The sequence below is a fragment of the Callorhinus ursinus genome, unplaced genomic scaffold (assembly GCF_003265705.2).
Source record: "Callorhinus ursinus isolate GAN/ISIS: 27379988/994484 unplaced genomic scaffold, GSC_fseal_2.0 scaffold7, whole genome shotgun sequence".
In the NCBI taxonomy this organism is placed as follows: Eukaryota; Metazoa; Chordata; class Mammalia; order Carnivora; family Otariidae; genus Callorhinus; species Callorhinus ursinus.
In genome coordinates this window covers 29,352,757-29,380,458 of record NW_027397069.1, presented here as the reverse complement: position 1 = coordinate 29,380,458, position 27,702 = coordinate 29,352,757, and the positions used below count along the sequence as shown (strand labels likewise).

General features: G+C 37.1%; 1 protein-coding gene across 3 annotated transcripts; it reads left to right on the top strand.

The window, feature by feature from the left end:
• BORA (BORA aurora kinase A activator) lies at positions 1-25,630 on the top strand. 3 transcript variants are annotated; one of them, XM_025874758.2, is made up of 13 exons: positions 1-174; positions 1,104-1,271; positions 2,959-3,065; positions 3,949-3,981; positions 4,412-4,457; positions 7,468-7,549; positions 12,734-12,799; positions 13,861-13,917; positions 14,332-14,558; positions 15,116-15,248; positions 17,216-17,829; positions 23,900-24,016; positions 25,079-25,630. In XM_025874758.2, the coding sequence occupies exons 2-13, from the start codon at positions 1,119-1,121 to the stop codon at positions 25,103-25,105; spliced, it is 1,662 nt and encodes a 553-aa protein (XP_025730543.1). In that variant the 5' UTR covers positions 1-174; positions 1,104-1,118; the 3' UTR covers positions 25,106-25,630. The 3 variants fall into 3 exon arrangements, with proteins under 3 accessions (XP_025730543.1, XP_025730545.1, XP_025730544.1); XM_025874760.2 differs by lacking the exon at positions 12,734-12,799; XM_025874759.2 differs by lacking the exon at positions 3,949-3,981 and having other exon boundaries at positions 25,079-25,629.
• The last annotated feature ends 2,072 nt before the right edge of the window (positions 25,631-27,702 follow it).

Here is a 27,702-nt window from a genome sequence, read left to right as displayed (position 1 = left end):
CAGCGGTACGACGCGATTGGCCAGTTCCCCACAGGGCCCGTGCCCTGGTTGGCCTAAGACAGCGCGGAAGCGGGGAGTTAAAGAGTCTATGCCTGTCGTGGGAGCTGACCTGGCCCCTCGGGAGCGCCCTGGAGTCGCCTATTGGGGGGGCTTCCTTTTTATGCACACCACTAGGTACGTTCTTTGTAGTCCCTGGCCTTTCCTCCTGTCTTGAATTGGAGAGCTCACTTTTCCTTTCTCCCGACCCACCTGCCCACTGTCCCCGGGGTGAATGGGCGCAGCGAGGGACTAGGTGCGAGGGGGTGGGGGTGGGGGGGCCAAGCAGTGATCGTGTAGGGTTGGGAGTGACACTGGCGGGAGTGTCCACCTCTGCAGTTCACCCAGGGAAAGCCAGCTGCTTCAGCCTTTCAAGTAGATTCTTTCTCCCTAGTCGTATCCCCCTTTGACTGAAAGTAATGCAGTCTGGCCTTCTTCCTTGGGCTTCTTGGCGAAAAGGAGGATGTTTGAGGAGAGGCAACCAAAGGAGGCGGTTAATTTCCTAGTCCTAATCAGTCATACTTCTTTGAGGGGGGCTAAAGTGGAAGAAAGACACCCGTGCACAAGCTTCGTCGTCACGTATTTGCTTGCTACAAATAATTGTTGTTTAGCAACTGTAGTTTAATAGGCAATTGCTGGGATATCCGAAGGATGTTCAGAGTCTTTAGAGACTTGAAATAATGAATAAGGAAACTATAGGTAGAAGTCTTTTAGTTGAAAGGAGTTTTGTGTCTGCTATAACGTTTAGTTGCCCGAAACGGACCTGAACTCATTCATATGTGATTGACTGCTACTTATGTGCCACTTAACTTCTCTGAGCCGAAATCTTCTGCAAAATGATTATCACTAATACCGTATCTCTCTAGCTTTAAAGGTTATTTGGAGGATCACTTTAGAAAATATATGTGATGCCTCTTTGTAAACTGTAAAAAAAAAAAAAAAAAGACCCAAGAGCGTTAGATTTTGAGTTCTTTTTGCGAAATATGTTTGTTGAATACATTTTAGTTGTCAAAATGAATGTGGAACTTTGTAGTGTTATTTTTCATACTTATTTTTTTTTTTTTTAGTTTTCTCTCTGTGCTATGGGAGATGTCAAAGAATCAAGAATGCAAATAACACCGGAAACTCCAGGAAGGATCCCGGTTTTGAATCCTTTCGAAAGTCCTGGTGATTATTCTAATCTCCATGAACAAACTCTCTCCAGTCCTTCTGTTTTTAAATCAGCGAAATTACCAGTAAGTTATTCTTGACTAGTATATACAAATTATTTTAAATGTACACATCTTTCTTTAGGAGGGAGAAATTTATCCTGGAGCACTTATACCTGGAATGTGCTTTTTAGTTGTAATGTTCACTATAGTGTAGTGATTGGGCTAAAAATAAGTTAGGTAGATTTTTTTTTTTTTTTTAGTTAAAATTTCTCTTTTTTTTCTTTCAGTGGATAATGTGTTGGCTTCCTGCAACTGGGTGTAGCTAGATACTATGATTGATGACATATTTACTAATACTGTATTCGAGGAGACACTGTATCATCTAATTATTCTCATTTATTCAGCAAATCTATTTGAATGCTGCTGTGTTAGATAAAGTACTAGGCATAGAGAAGAAGTCAGGGTCATTAGACACAAACTGTCAAGGAGCTTGTATTCTGATGCAGGAGTCAGCAAACTTTTTCTGTCAAGGGCCAGACAGTAAATATTTCAGGCTTTGCAGGTCGTCTTGTTGCTGTTAGAACTAGTCACCTCTGCCTTGTATCACAAAAGCAGCCATAGGCAATATGTAAACAATGAAACATGGCTGTGTTTCAATAAAGCTTTCTTTATGGACATTTGAATTTCATGTAATTTTCACATGTCATAAAATAATAATTTAAAAAATTTCCAACCATTTTTAGCTTGCAGATTGTATAAAAAGAAGCCAACATCTACTCTAAAGGAAAACTCATAACTAATCTAGCAACTTCAAAACAATATATGTGCTATTAGTGGCTAAGGTGATTAAGGGTGATATGGAAAGGAAAGTGCTGTTTTGGAGATTAGGGAAGACTTTATCGCTTTAGCTTATTTTTACTTTTATTTGCTACACTGGAGTTCTTTTGAAGCATGATCTTTTAACCTAGTAAATTACCTAGAAAAACGGCAAAGTACATTGCTGTTTATGCTATACTTCATATCCACTAAAACTACGAGCAAGTAAAGTTTTACAGTTATGCAGTATATTGAGTTGTAAATCTGACCTCATGATTTTTGATTGAACTGTATTAAATTTTAGTTCTCTGTTAATCTAGAATAAATAATAGATTAGCTGCAACTTAATGCTCAAAACCAGAATGTGTGGGATGTTGGATTTTTAAGCCTGATTTCGTCAAAAATGCATTCGGAATTACAGATTAGGATTTGGGTAAATTTTTGGTTCAGTTGGATAGTTGAATGCAGAAAAGCAGCAGTGATTACCATTCATAATTATTTTAAGGTTCAACTATTTTATGAGCTTTTGCAGGCACTTTTGTAGTTAGGACTTCATTTCATTTCAGTTCATTCTTAGTGAAAGTAAAGACCTCTGATAACTCTAGTAAGAGATTTTTACCTTTATGTGGGTATGTTGCATCACTGATGAGTATTAATTATGGAATTTCTATACCTTTATTACTCTACTGTGATTTTTTCCCCATTATTATGCAATTTTAAAAATCACCCAGATGGAAGATTTGGATATTTTAAAATATAGTCCAGTCAGTTGATTTAGTGTGATTTGATTACCATTTGCCATTTAATTTAGTGGTAAAGCCAAATTTTAAAATACAAGCTTTGAAATACTTTTGCATTATAACCATTCACATTATTTTTGAAGCTGACATTGGTTAGAATTTTGATGAACTGTTTTAGTTTGCTTTTACTCATAGGTTCACTTTCTTTTGTTAAGACTCCAGGGAAATTTAGATGGTCTATTGATCAACTAGCTGTAATAAATCCTGTAGAAATAGACCCAGAAGACATTCATCGTCAAGCTTTATACTTAAGTCATTCTCGGTAAGTTTTCCTTTTTTGTATTTAAGTATAATAACATGTTCTTAAGTGAAGAGAGATAGGAAACTCCAAAGGTTGAATATACTTATAGGTAAAGATCCCCTACTCAGGATCCGTTCAGGATATTCCTGTAACCTACATGCATCATGCTGGTGTTCTTTGATGTAATGGTCAGGATACTCTGTTCTGTATGACTTCTGAGAACCTTCCTTGATTAGGTTCTACAATATTTGCCTAAACTAAGCAATTCACTGCTTCTAGCAATTGCCTGAATATTTCAGGTTCTTAAAGGCCCTCTGATGAAGCAGAAAATGTTTCTGAATGAGGTGATATTAAATCAGAGCTTACTAAATACTATATGCTGTTATTATTATGCACTGTCATTTTGACCTGGCTTATGTGCATGAGAAGATAAAGAGAACTGAGTTATTTGTCCCCAGAATGGCTATTGTTGAAACTGAGATATGTGGATTATCATTGTAGTCTATTTTCTCATCGTTCCCTTACTTGAAAAATTCACTTGATTTTAATTTGTGAAACGTACATTTTTATATAAGGTTTGTTAAAGCCACAAATAATATACGTGAAAAATTTTGAGAGACAGTCATTTAAATTGTTGTAAAAAGAAGTGTTTTACCAATTTATTAACAGAAAGCAAATACTCTCCCTTGGGACAGATTAAAGTGGTCCTCTAAGGCTAGCTGCTTAGTCCTTGGCACGTCTATGCCTTGTGCTCGAGACCCGACATTTTGTGTTAAATCTTGTAGCTGATGAATTTGTGTTGCTGTAATTGCATATTGTATCAAAGTGAAAAAAAATCATTTGGACAGAATTCTATATTGTCATTATTTTATTTCATAATTAATATTTTTGCTTCTTTGTTCAGAACTGTAAGGATGATAGTTTCTTCTATTTCAGAGTAAGTTGATTCTAAAATTATAGCTATGATAAGCTTGCTATAACAGAAGAAAGAGAATCTGGACAATTTTTAGATTCCTGTGGAATGAAATACTTCTTAATTTATGACGGTTAAAGGACAAAGTTTATTCAAATTACTTTATGTTGTTAATAGTAATTTAAAAATTAATATCAACGTAAGCCCTTGAACAGAAAATACTGTTCCATTCAAACTGAACGGAAAAGAGGGAAGTAAGCCTACCAGCACAATGCCAAATACCTAAATGCTGTCATTTACTAAATGTGCTAAGACATCAATTTTTCTCTTAAAATGAGCCTAACATTTGCCAGTTTTCAACAGGAGGAAATTATTTCTTTGAAAGCTTATTATTTTAAATGTTCAATCAGCTGAAGTAATGGCATGGTTATGTTTCTTCTTTATCTCTGTATAGAATAGATAAAGATGTGGAAGACAAAAGACAAAAAGCCATTGAAGAGGTAACTTAAAACCGTTACTGATCATAAGCCAGTTAAGCATCAACTCTGCGCGCCAGTCACCCCTTTTAGGATGACTTCCTTCAAATCCTTTACTATCCCCCATCGCCACCAGTCTGGCCTGTCCCCGGCTGTGTCTGGCGTTCCTCTGTGCTCCCACAAGACCAGTGTTGTTCCGCTACGCCGGTGCCTGTCATAGTGCTCTTATGATACTGTAATGACTGGTTTAGTGCTTTTCTCCCCTAGACTACATTCTTTTTTTGGCCAATATTGTACTTCATTTATCTTTTCATTCTCAGGGCCTAGCCAGTTTGTCTTCCTTGTGCCTTCAGCGTACCAATGAGTACAAACTTCTGTTTCAACTTTGAGTTTATGTAGAGAAAGTTGAATATTTTCAGACCTTGAAAATCTAGATTGGCATTGGCAATGGTTTTATCGTCTATTGTTAATGCTCTGAATTTTTGAAATAAAATACCTTACTAAAACATAGAAAAAAGTAGATTACAAATGTAGGGTTTTTTTAAAAATAAAAATAATAAACTATGTTTTTCACTTTTTGCTGCTTTGTTTGATGATCTCCTCTTAGAGTGCAAGCCAGGGTTATCTATCTAGTTATTTCCCAGAGAGTCTTTATGTCATGGCAACCATCTCTTTTTCCTTTTTCCCTCGCTAGCCCCCCTCTACCCACCTCTATTCCTTAGCTACATTTGGCTCTTCTGCACCCCAGAAGACTTCAGCTATGCTGTGTAGAGATTAACTGATGCTCTGGCCCCTCCTACACTTATTTTTCTAGTGTTGGTATTGTCTCCTTGTGTTTCAGATACAGCATATTTCTTCAAAAACCATTGCATGTGCTTTACTCCTCCCAGACATTATACTTCTTTATGTAGTAACTTCAGAATTCTCATTCTGATCCAATCACTTGATTCCACCACAGTTGAATATTCTCCAGACTGGCTCCCCTTTCCCAACATTTTAGAAAATATGCTTGTGCTCACTTCGGCAGCACATGTACTAAAAATAGAAAATATGCTTTCCCTTTAGAATCCTCAATTTTAAAGGGAAATTCAGCAGAAAATTTAAGAAGATGAGGTCGGAGCGAAAATTAGGGTCAGTGTATCAGAAACAAGTTAATATATCAGAAACAAATGAAATATTTTCAAATGTATAAATTTTTGAAAGAATAAATACATGCAGATAGTCAAAACAAAACAAAATTTGGACTTCAAAGAAAAATTATAAAATGAAAATGAAGAGCTGCTTGTTTCCCATCTTCCTAAAAATAACTATGTGACATTTATACTTTCAGATTAATTTTATGTATATAACAGCAAATGACCTTTAACAAATAGGATCACCATTCTCATATTGTTTTGCATCTTGCTTTTTTGCTTAATAATGTTTCTTAGATTTTTTTATTATTAGCGCATACTGATTTTTAGTAACAGCATAGGATTCCTTTTATGAATGTGTCATAACCTAACTCAGCCCCTACTGATAGATATTTAGGTTGTGTTTGGTGTTTTTCTATCACAAATAATGCTTCAGTGAACACACTTGTACATATATCTTTCTGTAATTGCAACATACTTGCTAAGTCAGAGGCTTTGTGTTTTCAGTTTCGGTAAATTTTGCCATGCCGCCCTCCCAAAAGGTGATAGCAATTTTTACTCCTGGCCACGTTATGACACTTGCTGTTTTCTCATGTCTGCAATACTGGTTATTATTCAGCTCCTTAATTTGTATTATCACTTAAAAAATTTCATCTTGTTAATTTGGATTTATGTGTTTTTCATTTTGAGTGAACTAAATACGTTGCTTCGTTAGTTGGTGTGTCCTTTATATTTTTTCTGGAAATTGTACTTACCGTAATTCCTGCCCCCTCCCCCTCTTTTTTTTTTTTACATCTTTCCTCATGTCGAGGAAATTGTTTTTTACCATATGTATAGCAAAATATAAAGAAAATGTTTTGGGGATGCCTGGCTGCTTCAGTCCTTACAACATAAGACTAAGACTCTTGATCTCGGAATTGTGAGTTTGAGCCCCACATTGGATGTAGAGATTACTTAAGAAAAGAAAAGTCTTTAAAAGGAAAGAAAGAAAGAAAAGTAAATGTTTTGAATTCGTCCCAAAACAGAGAGAGGGAAGGGAAAAATCCTGTATTAGACTTTATTTTATATCTGGAATGAAAAAAGGAAAGACCTGTATCCAAATGCTCTTATCTCCATTTGAGTGTACTGGCCAGTGGTGTACTGTAAATGTTTAACAGCTGGCCCTCTGGGTGCGGGAGGAGCACGGTTTTTAGTGACTGCTGTTTTCTCTAATGTAAGTACTCCAGCCATGGCCAGTTTCAAGTTACTGCTGTGATGTTACTGGATGGTAAAAGGAGGGCAAGTGGGAGAGTAGTGTGTGTGGGAGGGCCACCATGCTGATGCAGAAGACATGATCAATCTCAGGAGCACCGATACTGGGGAGTGTCCAATAATTAGCGAGTCATGAGTTGGGGCTTTTGTTACCTTTCTGTTTTATATATTTATTTGTAAGTTTACAAGTTTTTAACATTGGCCTTAACAACTGATGCACAAAATTCCAGAAAATTTAATAATTCGGTCTTGAGAGCCAGGATAAGCCTGTGCCAGCACACCATTCATACTAGCTTACTTGTATACATCTATTTCCATTTATTTCTTCCTTATTCTTCCTCCCTTTTGTCATCTGCACCCTCCCCCCCAAAAAAATTGGGAGGAATTAAAAGTATTTCTGTGATTAATGCCCTTAGATTAATTTGCAAGTTTTAAATTTTAGTGGCTGAAGTATTAACATTTCTCTTTATATGTACTTTACATTTCTTCTATTTTACCTTTAGTCATTTGTGCTTTTAAGTATTAAAATTTTTAAATGTAACTAACTATAAATTCTATGTAACGTGTTTGATGATTATTTGAAAATAACATGGGTACTTGTTTGTATTGGGGGGGAATTATACCTAATTGTATGACTTTAATTTTTCTAGTTTTTCACAAAAGATGTCATTGTACCCTCTCCTTGGACTGATCATGAAGGGAAACAGCTTTCAGAGTATCATTCCAGTAAATGTGAGTGTACTAAAAATCATATGAATAAAAATTATTAAATCATAGAATCATAAAACTCAGTGAATATAAAGCAATATATAGTGAAGTGTCAGCTTATCTGCTTTGGTAGGAGCTTGATACATGTGAGATTTCTGGATACTGGACGATTTAACCTTTTAAGGGTCAGGTTTCCAGGTAAGGAATGAACAAGTCATGAGAATAAAAGGCACAGCATAGAGAATATAGTCAGTGATGTTGTAATAGCGCTGTGTGATGACCGATGGTAGCTATACTTGTAAACAGAGCATAACATACAGAGTTGTGTAGAGTTGTCAGATCACTATGTTGTGCACATAAAACTAATGTAATGTGTGTCAATGACAAAAATGCTGTTTAGAGTTTACAATTGAAAATGTGACTAAAATGTACTGAATTCTTATTTTTGGCCATTTTGTTCTGAATTAAACTTCCTCATGACCGTTGTGAATATCAGTTATGATGGTTATAGAGGATCCATTGATGCAGAAATAGTTGGTATTGAATCAAGAACTGAGTTGCTGGTGATTTCTGCCTAATTTTCAAGGTTAAAATTTAAAATGAAATTCTTAAATTGCTTTGCTTTTTGCTAATTTGCTGATTTCTTATAAAGGTAGAGGAAGTATGGACACTTGACCTCTAGGGCAGTATTATATAGCTGATTATATGCAAAATTAATAAGGAAATTGAAGGACAAACCAGTAATCTTTTATTTTTCTGCCTTCAGGAAATGGTTATCTTTTATTCGCTCTCACTGTCCTTTGAGTTATGAGCCATGTTCGAGAATCACTTGTATATATAGGCTCATTTCAGTGAAATTGCCTACTCTTCTATATAGCGTTCATTAATTATGCCCTCAGTATAAGAAGGACTGTTCCATCCTTTATCAAAAACACAATAATAGGTAAAATGGATTGAGCACTCTCCATGTGCCAGACAGTGCTAAGTGCTTTCCGTAATTCCTTACAACAGCTCACCTGAGGGAGGTACTATTACTGGCCTCATTTGATGAGAAAACCTAGTTTTAGAAAGCTTAGAGCACTTGTTCAGGATTACAAAGAGGATAAAAGTGGTAGAACCTGTAGTCACAACTAGACGTTTTCAGTTGGAGTCTGTATACTCAGCCGTGACAAACTGAAGGTAGCATGCAGTAGTGGGTGGAGACCTGAGCTGGAGACCTCCTGCTACTATAAACCTACAGGGGTGATCTTGATCAAATTATTCGGTCTCTTTAGACCTCAGCTTTTTATTTATAAAATAAAGGAGGTGAACTACATAGTTGTCTCTCCCAGCTCTAAAATTTCTGTCCAGGGTGACATTTTCATAGACACTAGTTTTTTTCCCCCTAACTCTTCATGTTGATTTTTGACAAGGTGAATCAACCTTCTTATATGGTCTTTTTACAGGTGGGCACAGGCAAAAATGGTTTTGTTTATTCACATTGGCTTATACTGTTAACTTTTACTATTTTTAATACTTGTGCAGCAAGGTACTTCAATGAATATCCTCATGTGTTTTTATTTATGGACTTGAGTGAGAATTTCTTTGGAATATACACATAGGCTGAGAATTCCTAGCGTATAGACTGTGTGTTTACCTGTTTTGACTATGCAGTGGCCCCCTTCTCCAGAATGACTGCACAGTCTACATGACCACCAGCAGTGCCTAGGATTCCTGTGTCCCCACATCCCTGCCAGCACTTGGCATTATCCACCTTTCAAATGTTTGCCTTTCCTTTTTTTTTTTAATTTAATTTTATTTACATTCAGTTAATTAACATATAGTGTATTGTTTGTATCAGAGGTACAGTTCAGGGGCGCCTGGGTGGCTTAGTCATTAAGCATCTACCTTTGGCTCAGGTAATGATCCCAGGATCCTGGGATCGAGCCCCACATCAGGCTCCCTGCTCGGCGGGAAGCCTGCTTCCCCCTCTCCCACTCCCCCTGCTGGTGTTTCTGCTCTCGCTATCTCTCTTTCTGTCAAATAAATAAATAAAATCTTAAAAAAGGGAGAGTTCCGTAATTCATCTGTTGTATATAACACCCAGGCTCATTACGTCACATGCCCTCTTTAATGCCCAACACCCAGTTACCTCACCCCCCCTACCCACTTCCCCTCCAGCGACCCTCAGTTTGTCTTTTCTGATTAAGAGTCCCTTTTGGTTTGTCTCCTCTGATTTTGTAATTTTGTCTTGTTTTATTTTTTCCTCCCTTCCTCTATGCTCCTCTGTTTTGTTTCTTAAATTCCACATATGAGTGATAATGTATGATAATTGTCTTTCTCTGATTGACTCATTTCACTTAGCATAATACCCTCTGGTTCCATCCATGTCGTTGCAAATGGCAAGATTTCATTTTTTTGATGGCTGAGTAATATTCCATTGTATATATATATATACACCACATCTTCTTTATCCATTCCTCTGTTGATGGACATCTGGACTCTTTTCATAGTTTGGCTATTGTGGACATTGCTGCTATAAACATTGGTGTGCAGGTGCCCCTTCGGATCACTACATTTGTATCTTTGGGATAAATACCTAGTAGTACCATTGCTGAGTTGTAGGGTAGCTCTATTTTTAACTTTTTGAGGAACCTCCATCCTGTTTTCCAGAGTGGCTGCCCCAGCTTGCATTCCCACCAACAGTGTAGGAGGGTTCCCCTTTCTCCACATCCTCACCAACATCTGTCGTTTCCTGACTTGTTAATTTTAGCCACTTTGACTGGTGTGAGGTGGTATCTCGTTGTGGTTTTGATTTGTATTGCCCTGATGATGAGTGATGTTGAGCATTTTTTCATGTGTCTGTTGGCCATTTGTATATCCTCTTTGAAGAAATGTCTGTTCATGGGCACCTGGGCGGCTCAGTTGGTTAAGCGACTGCCTTCGGCTCAGGTCATGATCCTGGAGTCCCGGGATCGAGTCCCACATCAGGCTCCCTGCTCAGCAGGGAGTCTGCTTCTCCCTCTGACCCTCTTCCCTCTCGTGCTCTCTATCTCTCATTCTCTCTCTCTAAAATAAATAAATAAAATCTTTAAAAAAGAAGAAATGTCTGTTTATGTCTTCTGCCCATTTCTTGACTGGATTTATTGCTTTTGGATGTTGAGTTTGATAAGTTCTTTACAGATTTTGGATACTAGCCCTTTATCTGATAAAAAATGTTTGTCATTCCTAATGGGTTGTTTGACATTCTAAATGATTGTTAAAATTTTCGTTTCTTTGTATACTAATGGTCTTTGAAATTTCCTTTCTTGTAAAATACCTATTTATAATTTATTGGCTATATTTTTATTGGAGTTTTTTTTTCTTGGTAATTTCTAAGACACCTTGTTTAACAAAGTTATATTGGTTCTAAACATTTCATATACCATCTCCCATCCTGTCATATGTATGCTGTTTTTGTTCTCGATGTCTTTGGTTGCACAGAAATTCTAATTTTGATGTAATCAAATCCATCAATTTTTTTTTTTTCTCCTTTGATTGTGTTCTAAGCTTATTTAAGAAGTCCTTCTGGGGGAAGCAACCAAGGAAACACTTGCAATAGAGTTGAAAAGCATAATAGTGCTGCATTCGGTGTCTTTCTGATCTAAGGAGGTCAGGGAAGGCATCCTGGTAGAAGATAATTTAAGCTGAGACCTAATTAGCCAGACTCAGCAAATGAGGGAGAAAAGTCAGAATAGTATGAGAAATACCTAAATGTGAGAGAGAACCTGGTTTTTTTTAGGTGCTCAAATAAATAGTGTTTAGTTGGAGGGCAACTGTGCTAGAGACAGACAAGGTTTTAAAGGGCTTTCTACGATTTAAAACTACAAGGTTTTAAAGACCTTTCTAAGGTCTATGGACTCTAGCCTGAAGACCAAGGACGTTACAGGGTTTTCTGAAGCAGAGTACCTTGATTACATTTGCTTTATAGAAGGTCACAGTGCTTACAGCAAAGAAAGCATTCAAATGTAGAATTTTCTTTTTAATTTTTTTACTCATGTTGACAATATTTACTAGGTGACTTTATTTACCCATCCACCCACTTACTCATTCACCTATTTATTTAAGTTTATTAGGTTACTAGTCTTTATTCTGTAATGTTCTTTAAGCTTTCTGGCCTTTTTGTTTGTTTGTTTTTTGTCTCCTTGCCTCTCCTTCCTTTTATTTTGTTTATATTGGTCATTTTTTTGTCATTGTGCGTGTTTTTTTCTTTTTTTTATTATGTTAATCACCATACATTACATCATTAGTTTTTGATGTAGTGTTCCATGATGCATTGTTTGCGTATAACACCCAGTGCTCCATGCAGAATGTGCCCTCCTTAATACCCATCACCAGGCTACCCCATCCCCCACCCCCCTCCCCTCTAGAACCCTCAGTTTGTTTTTCAGGGTCCATAGTCTCTCATGGTTCATCTCTCCCTCATTTGTGTTTTTTTATCTCATGGATTTTCAAGTTACAAAACTTAGTAGTCATTAATTTTCAATTAAAAAAAAATATTTGCAGCCCTACTTTTGGTTCCTGTTATGAAAAGAAACTGAACATAGTTTTATCAAATTTTAGGTTCTGTTGAAATGATCTGCCATTTTAATTCAGACAATTTATATAACCCATTTTGCAAAAGCATTAAGCAACAGAGGATCTGTTTGAGGACTTTGAGGTTGACTACCATGCATCCTCAGTCTTTTAAGATTGACATAATACAGAGTAACCATACTTTCCTTAAAAACTGTTAGTTGGTGCCTCTTTATTTGCTGTGGTAATCCTTCAAGTTTTATCTCTGTGCTCCTTCAAAATTAAAAACCTAACAGAAACATGCCAAATTATTATATATGCAGATATTTATTTTAAAAGTGTTATAAAATGAAAGTTTTCACTTTGTTTATTTTTTTACTCTGGAAAAGGTCACCCTTAAAGTAAATGGAGAATATAAAATGTAAGATTTCAGGGGCGCCTGGGTGGCTCAGTTGTTAAGCGTCTGCCTTCAGCTCAGGTCATGATCCCAGGGTCCTGGGATCGAGCCCCGCATCGGGCTCCCTGCTCCGCGTGAAGCCTGCTTCTCCCTCTCCCACTTCCCCTGCTTGTGTTCCCTCTCTCACTGTGTCTCTGTCAAATAAATAAATAAAATCTTTAAAAAAAATTAAAATAAAAAAATAAAATATAAGATTTGACACTTAAAATGTTTTATAGGTATTAATATAACTAGTGAATCTCCAATTGGAAGAAAACTGACCATCCATTCTGAGAAAAGCAATGGTGAGTATAAATATACTCTGAAACGAAGACTGTTCCACATTAAACTACATTTGATTTTAAATTCAGTTTTTGTGATAACACTCTGGAGTTGAAATTGTTTAATTATGAATGAGCTATAGGAGAGCTAATTTTTTTTTTTTTTAATTTATTTGGCAGAGAGAGACACAGTGAGAGAGGGAACACAAGCAGGGGGAGTTGGAGGGGGAGAAGCAAGCTTCCCGCAGAGCAGGGAGCCCGATGCGGGACTCGATCCCAGGACCCTGGGATCATGACCTAAGCCGAAGGCAGACACTTAACGACTGAGCCACCCAAGCGCCCCATGGAGAGCTAATTTTTAAAAACAATTAGATATGTCCCTCCATGTTTTAGAAATAGCAGTAGTGTGTGTGTGTTGTTGTTGTTGTTGTTGTTTGAAGCATGAGTCAATTTCTGGTTTTGGAAAGCATTTTTCTGAAAATTTGTGAATAATTAGGAAATCCATCCCCAATTAGAGTTGACCCTTGAACAACATGGGGGCTAAGGGTACCAGCCCCCTATGCACTCAAAAATCTATATACAACTTTTTACTCCTGCAGAATTAACTGCTAATGGCCTACTATTGACTGGAAGCCTTACTAATAACATAGTCAATTAACATGTATTTTGTATGTTACATGTACTATGTAGTGTATTCTTACAGGAAGTTAGAAGAAAACGTTAAAATCCTCAGGAAGAGAAACTAAATTTATAGTACTGTACTGTAGATATTGAAAAACATGCACATGCAGTTTAAGTCCATCTTGTTCAGGGGTCAGCTGTAGAGGCTGGCTTTTCTGATTCCAGCGCCAGCAGTACAACCAGAAGTTAACTCTTACCGTTAACAGGTTTATATCAGAGCTGGAAGGTGTGGGAAACTGTTTATAGAAGGGTGGCATGTTTTTAATAGAATGCATAAATGAAATAATTCAATTTGGCTGGAACATCATGGGGAGATGGTTGATTGGGAAGCACATGCTAAATTGCATGTAATATGCTTGCATTGATTTATCCACGTTTGTATTTATTTATCTGCTTGCTTCCAGCTGCTTGTCAGACATTGCTGTCTCTTCCTGTGGATTTTAATTTAGAAAATGTATTAGGTAAGTATCGTATTTGTTTAAACCTTTAATAACTTAGATAGAAGGTTTTGTTTTGATGGCTTTTTGTAAATGGAAATAGGTGGCAATGTCTCTTTCTAAAGAAGTGGGAAAACCGTCCTAAAATTTCTTTTTCTATAACTTGGCCTGATGAGCATTTTTGTCATAATGAATTTTGCTATAGACACGAACTATTCATCAGCACATCTTATTGATTTTACCTACACTAACATTGAAGTACTCAAAAAAGAAGGAATAATTTCAGATTTCAGACGTTACATATGCAATTAAACTTTGCCCTCTTTTCGAACAAAATCCTAATAGTACATGCTTTTTTTTTTTTTTAAATCATGTAACTGAAGCGTAATTGCTCTTCAGAATGACTAGCTTTGCCTTTTATTCTGTTAATAAATATAGGTGACTATTTTAGAGCTGATGAATTTTCAGATCAGTCTCCTGGAAACCTCAGTTCTTCGTCCCTCAGAAGAAAGCTGTTTTTAGATGGCAATGGGAGTATTTCTGACTCCTTACCTCCAGCTTCTCCCAGAAGTCCTCGCAGTGGTGCTCAAGCCTCCCTTGAGGTTTTTTATTCAATAGATTTATCTCCAGTGCGGTGTAGGAGCCCTGTGCAGACTCCGAGTTCGGTAAGAAGTGTATGAAAAGTGTACTGTAGTTTTGCTAGAGATGGGTCTCGAGGCTCGTTTTGTCCGCAAGGAATGGTTGCTTTGGGGTTTTATATTTCATGAGGGGTGAGACCGGTTCACATTTTGTCATTAGTCAGGAATGCTTTGGTTAGACTCCATTTTTGTAGTTAGAGGTGTCCAGGACGGCCAGATTAATCATGAGTCTCAAGGACTTTCCGCGTGAGTTGTTTTCCGAGCTGTGTAAGGTTTTCAGTACACCACAGCTGGATTGACATTAATGGAGTAATGTAATTGAAAGTTGTTCATAAACAGCTGCGTATCTGAGATAGAATGGTGTGTTTAAGCACTGCATTTATACTTTATTCTGACTAACATACTCTATTTCAAAATTTTTCCAACAGTCTTAATTGTTCTTGTTACAAGATGCCTTGCCTTTTGGTGAATGACCAAAGTTTATATGACCTACTTGGTAAACGTGTTTTGAAGATGAAAATAAATAGCATATGGTGTACAAATTGAGAAAGAGAACCGTATAATTTTATTTATTTTTATCACAGGGGCAGTTTTCTTCCAGCCCTATTCAGGGCAGTGCAAAAAAATACAGCTTGGGAAGTAGAACCAGCCCTTCACCTCTTTCTTCACCCACTTTCTCACCAATTGCATTTCAGATAGGAAAGACTCCACTCTCGGGTATGTCTCATAAGAAAGTACCTAATTTCAAACTGAGGGTTCTAGAGGGTAGGGTGGTGGGGGGGATGGGTTAGCCTGGTGATGGGTATTGAGGAGGGCACATTCTGCATGGAGCACTGGGTGTTATGAACAAACAATGAATCATGGAACACTGCATCAAAAACTAATGATGTAATATATGGTGATTAACATAACAATAAAAAAATTAAAAAAAAAAAAAGAAAGTACCTAATTTCAGTTTCTATATTTACCAACATTTGTTACTAAAGAGGTTCTTTTTTAGCTTGTTCTAACTGTAGAGTTCTAAATGACCACTAATCTTCTAAAATTTAAAAACTGGCTTTTTTACAAAAGGAACAATTTACCTTCAAAACCTGGATTCTTGACAAAGTTCTACGCTAGTATTAAACACCAGTCATCTGATTAGCAGTATTTATATCAAGTATTCTTGTAAAGGGAATCAAAGAAAGATGGCAGTTTTAGAGTTAAGTTGGTTTCTGTGTGCCTTCTGACCTGTAGGTTCAGACTTTGTAATCAGATATTCCTATTTTGTAAAGATACGGTTGTTTGAGTAAGACTTTTAAGGTAAATTTAGTGTGTGGAAATTTACATATTCCTCTTTGCAGTATGTTAGTTTCTCTGGAATAAGATTTTAACTCCTTTTGAAAAAATTACAATAAAAAGCTATTCATAATAAAATTGGAAACCTGAAAACTACTTTTGTTAGTGTTTATTTATGTATATGTACTTTTGCATAAATACATATGTACTTTTGTTTGGAGATAGACACGCACACACCGTAGTTCTGTGGTCTGCTTTTTTCACAAAGTATTGTATTATGAATATTTTCATAGGTCATTCAAATCCTTTATTATTGTATGAAACAATGATTTTGAATCATTGATCATGAATGTATCATTTGTTTTCAACCATTGATGAACATTTAGATTATTTCTATTTTTTTATCAAAATAATTATTTTTGTGTATATATTGTACGTATTTTAGGTTAAATTCTCAGAAGTGGAATTATTTGGTCAAAGGAGGTGAATGTTTTTAAGGATCTTGATGAATTTTGTCAAATTTTCTTTATAAAAGGTTGTACCAATTGAAATTTTCATCAGTAGTACGTACGAAAGTCAGTTTCTCCCATATAGAAGCACTGGTATCACCATTCTTTGTGGTGTTTCTTAATTTGTTATATTACAAAGATGTCTCTTACTGCTTTAATTTTTGTATCTTTGATTATGATGGTGTTGAACTCTTTCCGGATATTTATTGGTCCTTTATTTTGGCGGAGGGATTCTTAGTTTGTACTTCACTGTTTTCGTTAAACAAATGCTTTTTTATTGCTTCAACTTCCATATTTTTTATTATTTATGTGGCTGACCACTTCATATGTTTATTTGCCATTGGGAAGATTGTTTATGGGCTCTTGCCCATTTTTTTAAACTTCTGCTTTTTGTTAAGCCGGTGAAGTTATAAAAAGTATTATATTTTAAAGCACTTTTATCGTTTTGATTACCATTGTTAAGCTCTTTGTTATTGCAAATATTATTTTACAATTTTTTGCTTGCCTTTTAACATTGCTTATAGTATTTTACAAGGTTTTTAGCTGCTTTCATTTACTGGGTACAACTATTAATTTGTAGCTCTCGACTGATTGTCCAGTATCTTCTTCATATATGAACACTATTACTATAGGAGCAATATGTTTATGAGGAAATAATTCTCAGGGAGTAAATTATTTTGTTTAATTAGAAGGAAATGCCAGAGGAATTCTTTTTGAAGAGTCTTATGCTGCTTACTGAGACACATTCATTTGTGCTGTTGTTTGTAACACCAAAATTTCACTTCAGTAAACAGTACAGTGTTCCAGAAATCCAATTTTTCTGGCATTAAAACACTTAGTAATGTCTTTTCCATTTGCATGTTTTTATGATAGAATTTTTCCCTTCCAATCTTTTAGAACAAAGGAAGTTTACTTTTCATTCTCCTGATAATTCGGCTGGAACAACAAATTCTAATGGAATTACTAACCCATGTATCAGAAGTCCTTATATAGATGGCTGCTCACCAATTAAGAATTGGTCTCCTATGAGACTCGAGATGTGCACAGGCGGTACTCAGTATCGGACCTCCCTGATTCGGATACCTTTCGCTCTCGAGGCTCATGGGGAAGATGAAGAAGATCAGGTGAATCTTCCTTCCACAGATTCCTCATCACCAGCCATGGACATGGGTGGAGTACACCTGCGGCAGGTGACCAGTGACACTTCTGCACATGGCACACATTTGGTAGTGACTGCCATGTCTATTACACAGAATCAATCCAGTACTTCTGAGAAAGAATTAGCACTGTTGCAGGATGTTGAAAGTGAGAAGGAGAACAACACTGTGGATATGGTTGATCCTATAGAAATAGCAGATGAGAACACTTGGATTAAGGAGCCGGTTGATAATGGGAGTTTGCCCATGACTGATTTTGTGAGTGGGATTGCCTTCAGTATTGAAAACTCTCATATATGCATGTCACCTCTTGCAGAAAGTAGTGTCATTCCTTGTGAAAACAGTAACATTCAGGTAAGAAATTTTAATATTCTAGAGTCCTTTACTTTGTCCCTTATTCTGTGTTTTTCTGAGATTGTACTAAGAAAATAGGTTAACTGTGAGGACTGTAGTATTATATAATATAATTTATATGTATGTGTGTGTGTATGTATATAATATAATATTTTTTAAAAATATCAATCCATGGTGACACTAAGAGGGTTAGTTTCTTTTAATTGGGACTGATGTTGCATATTTAATATTCACATTCACTGGTACTTATTTGGAATAGGGAAAGATGAGAGCAGAAAAATTAAGCTGCTCTGTTTTTATAGAGTGCTAGGGTCAGGCAACTTCTCAGGATTCATCTCTCTCTCATTCATTAATTGCCATAGTCTTTGAGCTGAGAATTTTGAAAGAACTTTAAAATAGTCAGAAAGGCAATTCTTACCTGCCATTTTATAGTAACAACATCTATCTAGCACTTATGTAGCTCTTACCTTTTTCCAGGCATTATTCTGAGTATTATTCTGAGTAACACTTTACATGTGTTAATTTATTGAATCTTCACAGGGTTGTCGTGAAATAGGTGAACTATTATCCTCATTTTACAGATGAGGAAACTGAGGGTCAGAGAGGTTAAGTAAATTACCTCCACTGGTAGCAAGCAGTCGTGCCAAGATCTGAATCCTGGCAGAATGGCTTTAGCGTTCACGTTCTTGAATCCGAGTTTGTGCTGACTCATGGTAATAGCCAACATGTACACAGTGTTTCAGTGTGTCAGGTGCTTTTTCAGCCACTTTGTATGTAGTCATTCATTTAATTCTCCCACCACCCTATAATGTTTTAGTGCTGTCAGTTTTGGAATGCTAAAATTTGAAACTCACGGAGGGTTTCTAAATGACCCAAAATTAAATATAATCATCTGCTCATGTTTTTATGTCTGTATCGTCTCTCCTGACTTCTAGGATCTTTGTTCAGAAAAAATACACTAGAATCACTTTTATATGTGTTAGCTTCTAAATTTGGTTCCTAAGAGAGAGAGCACTTACATCAAACTTAGCCTTCAAGGTGTTGTTAACTTCTTTTCCTCTCCTTTTTCCTCACTGCCTTTTTTTTCCCAGAGCATTTATAGAAGAATCAAAATGCTTTCGTTGAAATACACTTTAATCATCTAACTCAACTACCAATTGGAAGCCTATTTCACTACTAAATTGTCATCCAATCTATGCTTGAGTGTCTGCAGGGGTATTCTAATCCATTTTCGGGCTTCTCTTATCATCACAAGCCTCTTCCTTATATTGAACTAAAATATGGTTCTGTCTGATACCTACCAGTCAGCTTCAGTTTGACCCTTTGGGCCGTATCATAATAATATTTACCTTTGGTAGAACATTTAATAGTTTAAAAACTTCAGACATTCTTATTTTCCTACCACAAAGGCAGCTTCTAACCACTTGAAGACAGCCATATTTTCCCAGGGCCTTTTGACTTGCTTTATTGTGGACTGGTTGGCTTCCATGTGTGGTATAAGCTGTCATCCCAGAATATCCCTTCAGACTGGGAATTCCCTTCACCTCTCCTATGTTCTCTCTCCTGTTTTCTGTATTACATTCTTGTCTTTCCTGGTTTACCTCTCACTTTACTGGAACACATTTTCTGGTAGCTTTGTGAGGTGGAGTACATTTTTAGATACTGCATGTCTAATCATGTATTCTTCATTCTCTCACATGAAAGTTTGGAAATAATTGTCCTTCAGACTTTGAAGGCATTGTTTCATTGATTCTACTTCATTATTGCTGGTGAGAGATCTGAAACCATTTTAATACTTAATCTTTTGTATATGATCTTTTTCTACCCACCCCTGGACATGTATAGGATCTTCTCTTTGTCAACAGTGTTCAGCAATTTCAGTGATTCTTTGGCGTGGGTATCTTTTCGTCCATACTGCTGGGCACTCAGGAGAGCCTTACGATCTGTAAACTCATGCCCTTCCCTTCTTGGATCTTTTTTTGAATAATATCTTGGATTTCTCCTCTCTCACTTTCACTTTTCTTTCTGGAATTTCCTTTTAATTCTACAATTTTTAAAAATCTTTCCTCTATATTTTTTATTTCATTTTTGTTTGCGTATCATTAACTTCTAAGGCTTTTTGGGGGTGGAGGGGCTTTGTTTTGGCTTTTGGTATTCATTTAAAAATCTGTAGCATGGCTGGCAAAGCATCCAGTGGTCTGACCTTTGCCTTACTCGTCAGCTTCATTTTGTTTCCCTTCATTCTCTTTGTTTCAGTCACATTAGCTTTCCAGAGTTTTAAATAACCATCTTCCTTCTTGTTAAAAAGAGCCTTTCCACACTCTGCTTAGAATTCCTGTCTCTCCCACTTGACCTGTTTAACTCCTGTTCGTTTCTTAGTTCACAACTTAATGATCACATCCTAAAAGGAGCCCTCCCTGATCACACTAGCCAAGCCAGATCTCATTATATGGTTTCATAATTCCATGTACACTTTGCATTGTTTCCATTCAGACCATTTATCGAGTAGTCATGGATGTTTTTGTTTATCCCAGAGCTTATGTGTAATAGCTGCTTGTTAAATATTTGTGGAATAATAACAATGAATGTATAGGTAAGTTCAACCAGAGGGACTGTATGAAGTGAGAACAGTGAGCCCATCAGTGTTTGGAACCCTGAGGAAAAGTCAAGGGTTTGGTAAAGAAAGCAGAGCCCCCAGAGGAAACAGAAGGGCCAGCCAGAGGGGAGAGAGGGACATGAGGAAAGCATAGTGTCATGGAGCATTTTAAGGAAAGAATGGTTAGTTAGTGCTGTTAAAGTAAAAGCAAGGAATAGAGGGCTTGAAGAGTGGCTGTTGAATTAATAACGGAAGTAATTTGGTGAGTGAGCAGCCTCAAGGTGGGGTGGTGAAAAGTGAATGGAAGGAGGGTAAAGAAGGTGAAGTCCTGAAAAACTCTGTGTAGATAACTCTTTGAAGAACTTTTGTTGTAAAGGGAAGGGTTGTCATAGCTAGAGAAGAACATTAAAGTCCAAGATCTTTTTGTAGTTTCTTTTTTAACTTTGTTTTTACTTTAGATGGGAGAAACTAGCATATTTTAAGTTGAGAGGGAGAAGAGTAAAAAGAACAAAACTAGAAATTGGGCAGGATAATTATTAATAATAGGTATCAATTATGTATCCTTTTCACATACCAGAGATCAGGGCAAGTATTTTACAGTTAGAATCTAATCCCCATGATGCTTTACAGCAGATGCAATAAATAAAATCTGTAAAATAGTGATTCCTTTTATACATGAAGGAACTGAGGTGCGCGAGATGGGATAGAATCTAGAGCTCTGGGAGGAGAATTAGCACAAGTAACCCTTCCATTTTCATGGGGGGACAAGGGTAGGGGGCTGGGATGGATGTGGGTACATATATTTGTAGCTGGGGGCTAACATGGCTTTAAGGAGGTTGGGCTTAGGGCGCCTGGATGGCTCAGTCGTTAAGCGTCTGCCTTCGGCTCAGGTCACCATCCCGGGGTCCTGGGATCAAGCCCCGCATCGGGCTCCCTGCTTGGTGGGGAGCCTGCTTCTCCCTCTCCCACTCCCCCTGCTTGTGTTCCCTCTCTCGCTGTGTCTGTCAAATAAATAAAATCTTTAAAAAAAAAAAAAAAAAAAAAAAGGAGCTTGGGCTTGGGAAAGCAAAGCGGCAGATTTCAGTTTATTTCCTAGCTCAGTTTTAACAGTTTCAGGAAGTGAGAGCTTCTTTGAGTTTGTTCCCTCTTATTTAAAATGGGGATAATAAGAGGATTGTAGGATAATAGTTTGCTCATTGTGAGTCGAGTCCATGTGAGTATACTTACAATGCCTAAACACTCCCTTAGGTAATGGGCGACAAAGACTTCTGTGACAGGTGGCAAGCAAGAGGCACAGAGGACGAGGCAGATGCAGGTGGTGAGCGAAGGGCGAGAAGTGCTGAGGCCTGGTTGCATGGGAATGCATTATAAGCCACAGTGCTTGCCAGTCGCGAACCTGAGCCTGGAATGTTTCTGAAGGACCACATCTGATTTATGTGGGAGAAAAATACAGTAACAGTGTGTAGGATGATTGGCAGTAAAAACACCATTTATAGGTAGCATAGTCCAGCTGGAAGAAGCTCTACATTGCATTCAGAACTAAACTTGAATTAGAATTCTGTCATTTACAGGCCGTGGATCTTAAGGCAAGGTCCACTTCACAGCGAGCCGAGCATGACTTTTTAATCTTTTATAGCCCTCATCTTTCTCAGCTCTAAAATGTTGCTGATGCCAATTTCGATGCCTGTGGGGAGTTACGAGATGATGTATAATGTCTGGTTGGTTCATGGTAGGCATCCCCCTAAGTAGTGGTCTACACGAGAGCCAGTGGGGTCAGCCGCCATCTTATGGGGCCGCCCATTGATTCTTCTCTTCCTAAGGAGAAGAATCTTCTCTTCCTGTGTCCTGCTCCCTGCTGTATTAACTTTTCCCTTGATATATTCAGTTATGCGTTACTGTTGAGTTGTATAAACCAGTTGTTTGGCACTGGTGATAAAAGGAAAAGTAATTGTCAGATTTTCTGGGAGCTATCTGATAATTCGTTTTTGATCAAATAGCTGTGGAATGGTAACAGAGCCAGGTGTTTCCCTCTGGAACATAATGGGAGATTCTTCTTTTACGTGTCACAAGGGTTTTTGTTCAAATAGAACATGACTCCCAGTAGTGAACACATAGGCATTCTTCCCTGAAAACTGGAAACATTTTTCTGGAGATTATGGTAGAATGCACTTTCTAGACTATTCTACTGTTTGTGATGGAGACAAAAGTACAGTCCTTTCCTTTCCTCTGACCCTAATTGGCAGGAAAGAGTTTAAGTGCAGGGTGAGTCCCTCACGGGGTTTGGTGTCATTTGGTGCTCAGCACCGTGCAGGTAGATGTAGTGTGTGTCATGGACAGGGGCGTGGGAGCCTCAGCTCTTTATCACCTCATTCTGTCCAACCCTGTGAAAGGCCACCTTTCTGAACCTCTGCTTCCTCAGCTGTGAAGTCTATAGGATTGCTGTAAGGACAAAGTAAGCATGGTAAGATGGAGAGTGCCAGACAGGCCCGGGCACCTTTTTAGGACCTCAGTATTTATTCTCTATGTACCCAAACTGAAGTTTGTCAGAATCCCTTTTTTCACTTGGGGCTTGCAACAGTACGTCCTAGAGAATGCTACAATTAATTAAATGAAAAGTTGAACTAACATCTAGAGCCATTATATATGTGGTATTATTATGAAACTAAGTTTGTATTTCAACAATGGGTGTGAGTATAATGTAACTGACCTTTTAAAAAATGTGAATTATCTTGAATACTCTTAAAGATAGCATGCCTTTTAGGTAAATCCTACTTAGAGATAAAACCAAGCTATGCAGAGACAAGCTTGGTAAAGCTTGAATTGGAAGAAGTTGATTATAATCCTCACTTTTATCTGCTGGGTGTGATCACACAGTAACAGGAAAGCAGGTTCATAGTGCCTTGTTCAGATTCTAAAGGAAACTACAAGACGTATTTTATCCAAAGGAATGGTGTAATACAGTGACTACTTTGAAGAACAACCAGTTCTATATAGAACTACCTCTTATATTTCTGTATTTTAAATTTAATTCAGTATGATCAATATTAAATAATACATTGTATTGTTCACTTGTGAATCGTATATAGGGGCGCCTGAGTGGCTCAGTCGTTAAGCGTCTGCCTTCGGCTCAGGTCATGATCCCAGGGTCCTGGGATCGAGCCCCGCATCGGGTTCCCTGCTCCGCGGGAAGCCTGCTTCTCCCTCTCCCATTCCTCCTGCTTGTGTTCCCTCTCTCACTGTGTCTCTCTCTGTCAAATAAATAAATAAATAAAATCTTTAAAAAAAAAAGTATGTAGTGATTCACTTAAATATTTTATATTTGTTATATATTTTATATGAATATATAATTTCAGAAATACATTTTATATAAGTATTTTTAATTTTACTTAAACATCAAAGTTCCTCAAATTTTGTGGATAAGTGAATTCATTTGCATTGTTATCCTTGGTTTTTTTTTTTCATCTTCCCTGTCAGATGGATAGTGGCTATAACACACATAATTGTGGAAGCAATATTATGGATACGGTTGGAGCAGATAGTGATGCACAAACCTTGGAAGTTGAGAATAAATCTCAAGTTTTTAATACAAAGGTATGGAAAAAACAGAGAAAGCTTGATATGGTTGTCTAAGTATTTATTTAATATGACTTTTTTCATGGGCACCTGGATGGCTCAGTTGGTGGAGCATGTGACTTGATCTCAGGGTTGTGAGTTCGAGCCCCACCTTGGGTGTAAAGATTACTTAAAAATAAAATCTTTAAAAATGTTTTTTTTTCCCCAGTATTTTTTCCACCCATTTTGCTTAAAATTTTAATTATGTTTATGCCTCATCCTATTTTCAGTTAACAGCAGATGGTGGTTTTTAAATCAAAACACTTCTTTTTCCTAAATAACTCTTTGGCTATGGGACAGGTTAAGAGTCTGGAGAGGGAGAGCTAGTCCTACTTTGGAATAGGCACCTGAACTCCTTTTCTTACAGCTAAAGGGGAATAGGAATAGGGGTGCCAAGACCGTTTTTTTTTTTTTGCCTCTAACATTGTTTCAAAGTTAAAATTAAAGAATTTTAATTATTAGAAAATGATACAACTGAGAGACCACACATCAAAGTAAGAACTCTCAAAGGTAAGGGCTCTTTTCTTAAAATCCAAAAGCCTTTTAAGACTATGAATAACATACCTTACCTACTAAGTATTTGTACAGAGGTATACTTTTGACTAGGACATTTACTGTACCTTCTAGGTAGGATGGTTATAACTATATATGCATATTTGAGGAAAACCGGTCATAATTTTAGGCAGTAATCAGGAGACTCTTTGATTTTTATATGCCAATCTGTTTACAAACACAATAAACAGCAGCAAGTGTACAACTGAACAGAACTCTCTCCAGGTGAATATAAGATATAATATGAAGGCCACCTTAATTTCCTTTTCCTCCATTTTGTTGAGGTGGGATTATAGTTCATTTAAAAGTAAGCAAGCATTAGGGTATAGGAAAAGGACTTTTCAATGCAGAATATTGATTTATAGAAAACCCTATCTTCACTGTCCCTTTAGAATTCATAAGGAAATCTGCATTCAGGTTTTAAAACATGGTAGCTGCACCCTTGAATAGTCCTATTCAAGCAGCAACTATTTTCTTTTTTCCCCACAGGAAGACCGTGTAACACAGAGGTGTTGAATGAAAACAGCAACTCCTCCTCAAAGCAACAGTCTATAGAATACCTCTCAGAACCAAAGACCATCACTCAGTGGCTCCTCACATAATTTTTTATGCACAGGATCAATAATGTGATTGTGATTGGGAAAAAGTTGCTTCAACTAACGTGCTTAGCTTTTTTTTCTTTCCCCACTTAATGTGAAAAATCAAGGGCTTAATTTAGTGACATGGCAACAACAGAAAAGCTCCTAGAACTTTCAACTCATTGAAGTACAACTGTATTTTTTATTAATAAATATTTTTGTACTTACCTGGATTGATGTGTTTAACAATAACAAGTTTGAGAACAAGGACTTTGCTCCTATCCCACAGGGTCAGTGAACTGCCTATTAGTAAACCTTATCAACAGCACTGAAGTTAGCAGTAGTTTTAAGAATATGTGGAATTGTGAGGGTACTATTTTATTTTACATAAAAACGTGACTATACAGATGAATTTATAACCTTTGTGAAAGAAATAAATCTTAGATATAAAACATTAAAGAGGTAGGAAGGAGATTAAGCAGGTTTCCAGAATTTTTCATTCTTGATTCGTTCATTTCTGTGTACAAATTCTTAGCTCCAATGGTAACTCTTCTAATTACTACTTCTAAAAATGTAAATACTAGAAAAGTAGTACTCACAGCATCTTAATATCACATATTATTAGTGGGGTAAGCATGGGATGCCCAGGATATATCTCCACCCCTAGGGTAGGGACATCCTTTTCCAGCTCAAATTTGGCTGGGGAGAGGAATAAGCACCTGGGAGAACTAAGAAAACCAGTGGGGACCAGGCGACAGAGTGTCTGTAGGGCTAAATTTAGGCCTTTTATAAAGTTAGGGTTGGGCAGACACAAAACTAGTTTTTTTAAAATGTTTTTGTTCATGTTGGGAGTATAAGTGATAAATACATTTTTTAGAAATATTCTTTACCTCTAGAGAATGCATATTCATATTTACAAACCACCTTTTAAAAATTATCTCCTTCAAAAGGGAGGAGTAATTCATATGCAGCCCTAGGAAGTAATAACATACTATCATTGTGTCATTTTCTTCCTTTTTTGCACCTTATAACTTTACTGCTAGTCTGTAAAGACCTTTTCTTCCTGTGTACCTGACTCATCATCTCCCCCAGCGCACTAACCATTAAAGCTGTTAGTCACTAGGTCCACTGCTAAAGACACTCCATTATGAAGTTGAGTGAGTCCCTAATCACACAGGCTTCAGGATCAATATAAACTTAAATAACTGCTATGCTATAAGAGGAATTCTAGTTCCTAAAGGTAGGAGCTTCCCTGGCTATGTCTTTTTGATAGCACAAGTCAAAAAAACAAGAAAGTAGTGATTACAGTTTGGATTCAAATCCATCCTGTCACTTACTACTTGATCTGGGCCATAAAACCTTAATCTTCTCATCTAGTAAATGGGTGGGGGTGGAGAGAGTCTTACCCAACAGGGCTTTTTGAATGTAATAGTCCATGTACGCTGCTTAGCATAAAAACTGGCATTAGAAGCATTTTAGATTACTGAGGACTGAGGCTCTGGGTAAAAATAAGGATTCTGGTCATCTTGACCTTGCCTGAATTAGACCTTCCTCATAAATCAGAGACAAGAAAACAAACATGGAAAGATAGGTGAGCCACTGCCTTGTTGAACCAAGAAACCTCCCTTTCCTTCTGTTGCCAGTAAACTCTGGGCTGTCAGCAAAGGATTTTTAAATGGTGGGGAGGTAGAAATCAAATGGGTTTTGTGACACATCAAAGTTCTCAAATTTGAATTTTCGTTGGAATGGAGCCATGCTTGCTTCCATCCTGTCTGTGGCTGCTTTCACGCTGTACAAGGAGAGTTGAGTACTACGGTTGTAACCGAGACTGCTGAGTCTAACATGGCTGGTCCTTCACAGAAAAGGCTTGCTGACGCTTGCTCTGGCGTGGTAGCCCGTTACTTGGTCCCAAGACCACTCAAAGTTATCTTCGTTCAACTGGAACAAGTTCTGCCTCAAGATACGGATGTTTTCCTCAGTAGTAGGAAACTGGAACAATCACTTGATCTCTGAGGGCCTAAATGACTGGACACATGGTCATTATTCCCACTCAGTAGACCTGTTTATTTATTTGCTGGTCCTTTCTCACTGGACTGCAAGCTCCTTCAAGGTAGAGAGAGTTTACTTGACTCCGTGATGAGCCTGGTACATTGCAAGTACTTTAGAAAATGAATAAGCAAAGTAAAATGTTGTAACTATCTCAAAATATTCTTAAAAAACAATGATTACTAATCTTTGTGATGAACAAGGCATACCAAATCATAATATTTACTTCAATCTATTCCCTTTAATATGTCCTTACAGAATCCCCCCTTTCCTACAAAACCTGATACATACACAGTTTAAAAGCCGTTCATGACCTACTTTTTATAAATAACATGATGCAGACGTTTAAAAAAGTGCCATCTCTATTTGCTCTTTGAGCCCTAATGCCTTATTTTGGGGGAGATGTGAGCTTAAAGGTCAAGGATGATGATGATCATACTTATTATCTGGTAGTAAAAAAAACTTTATAGTCAGCTCAAATATCCTTCT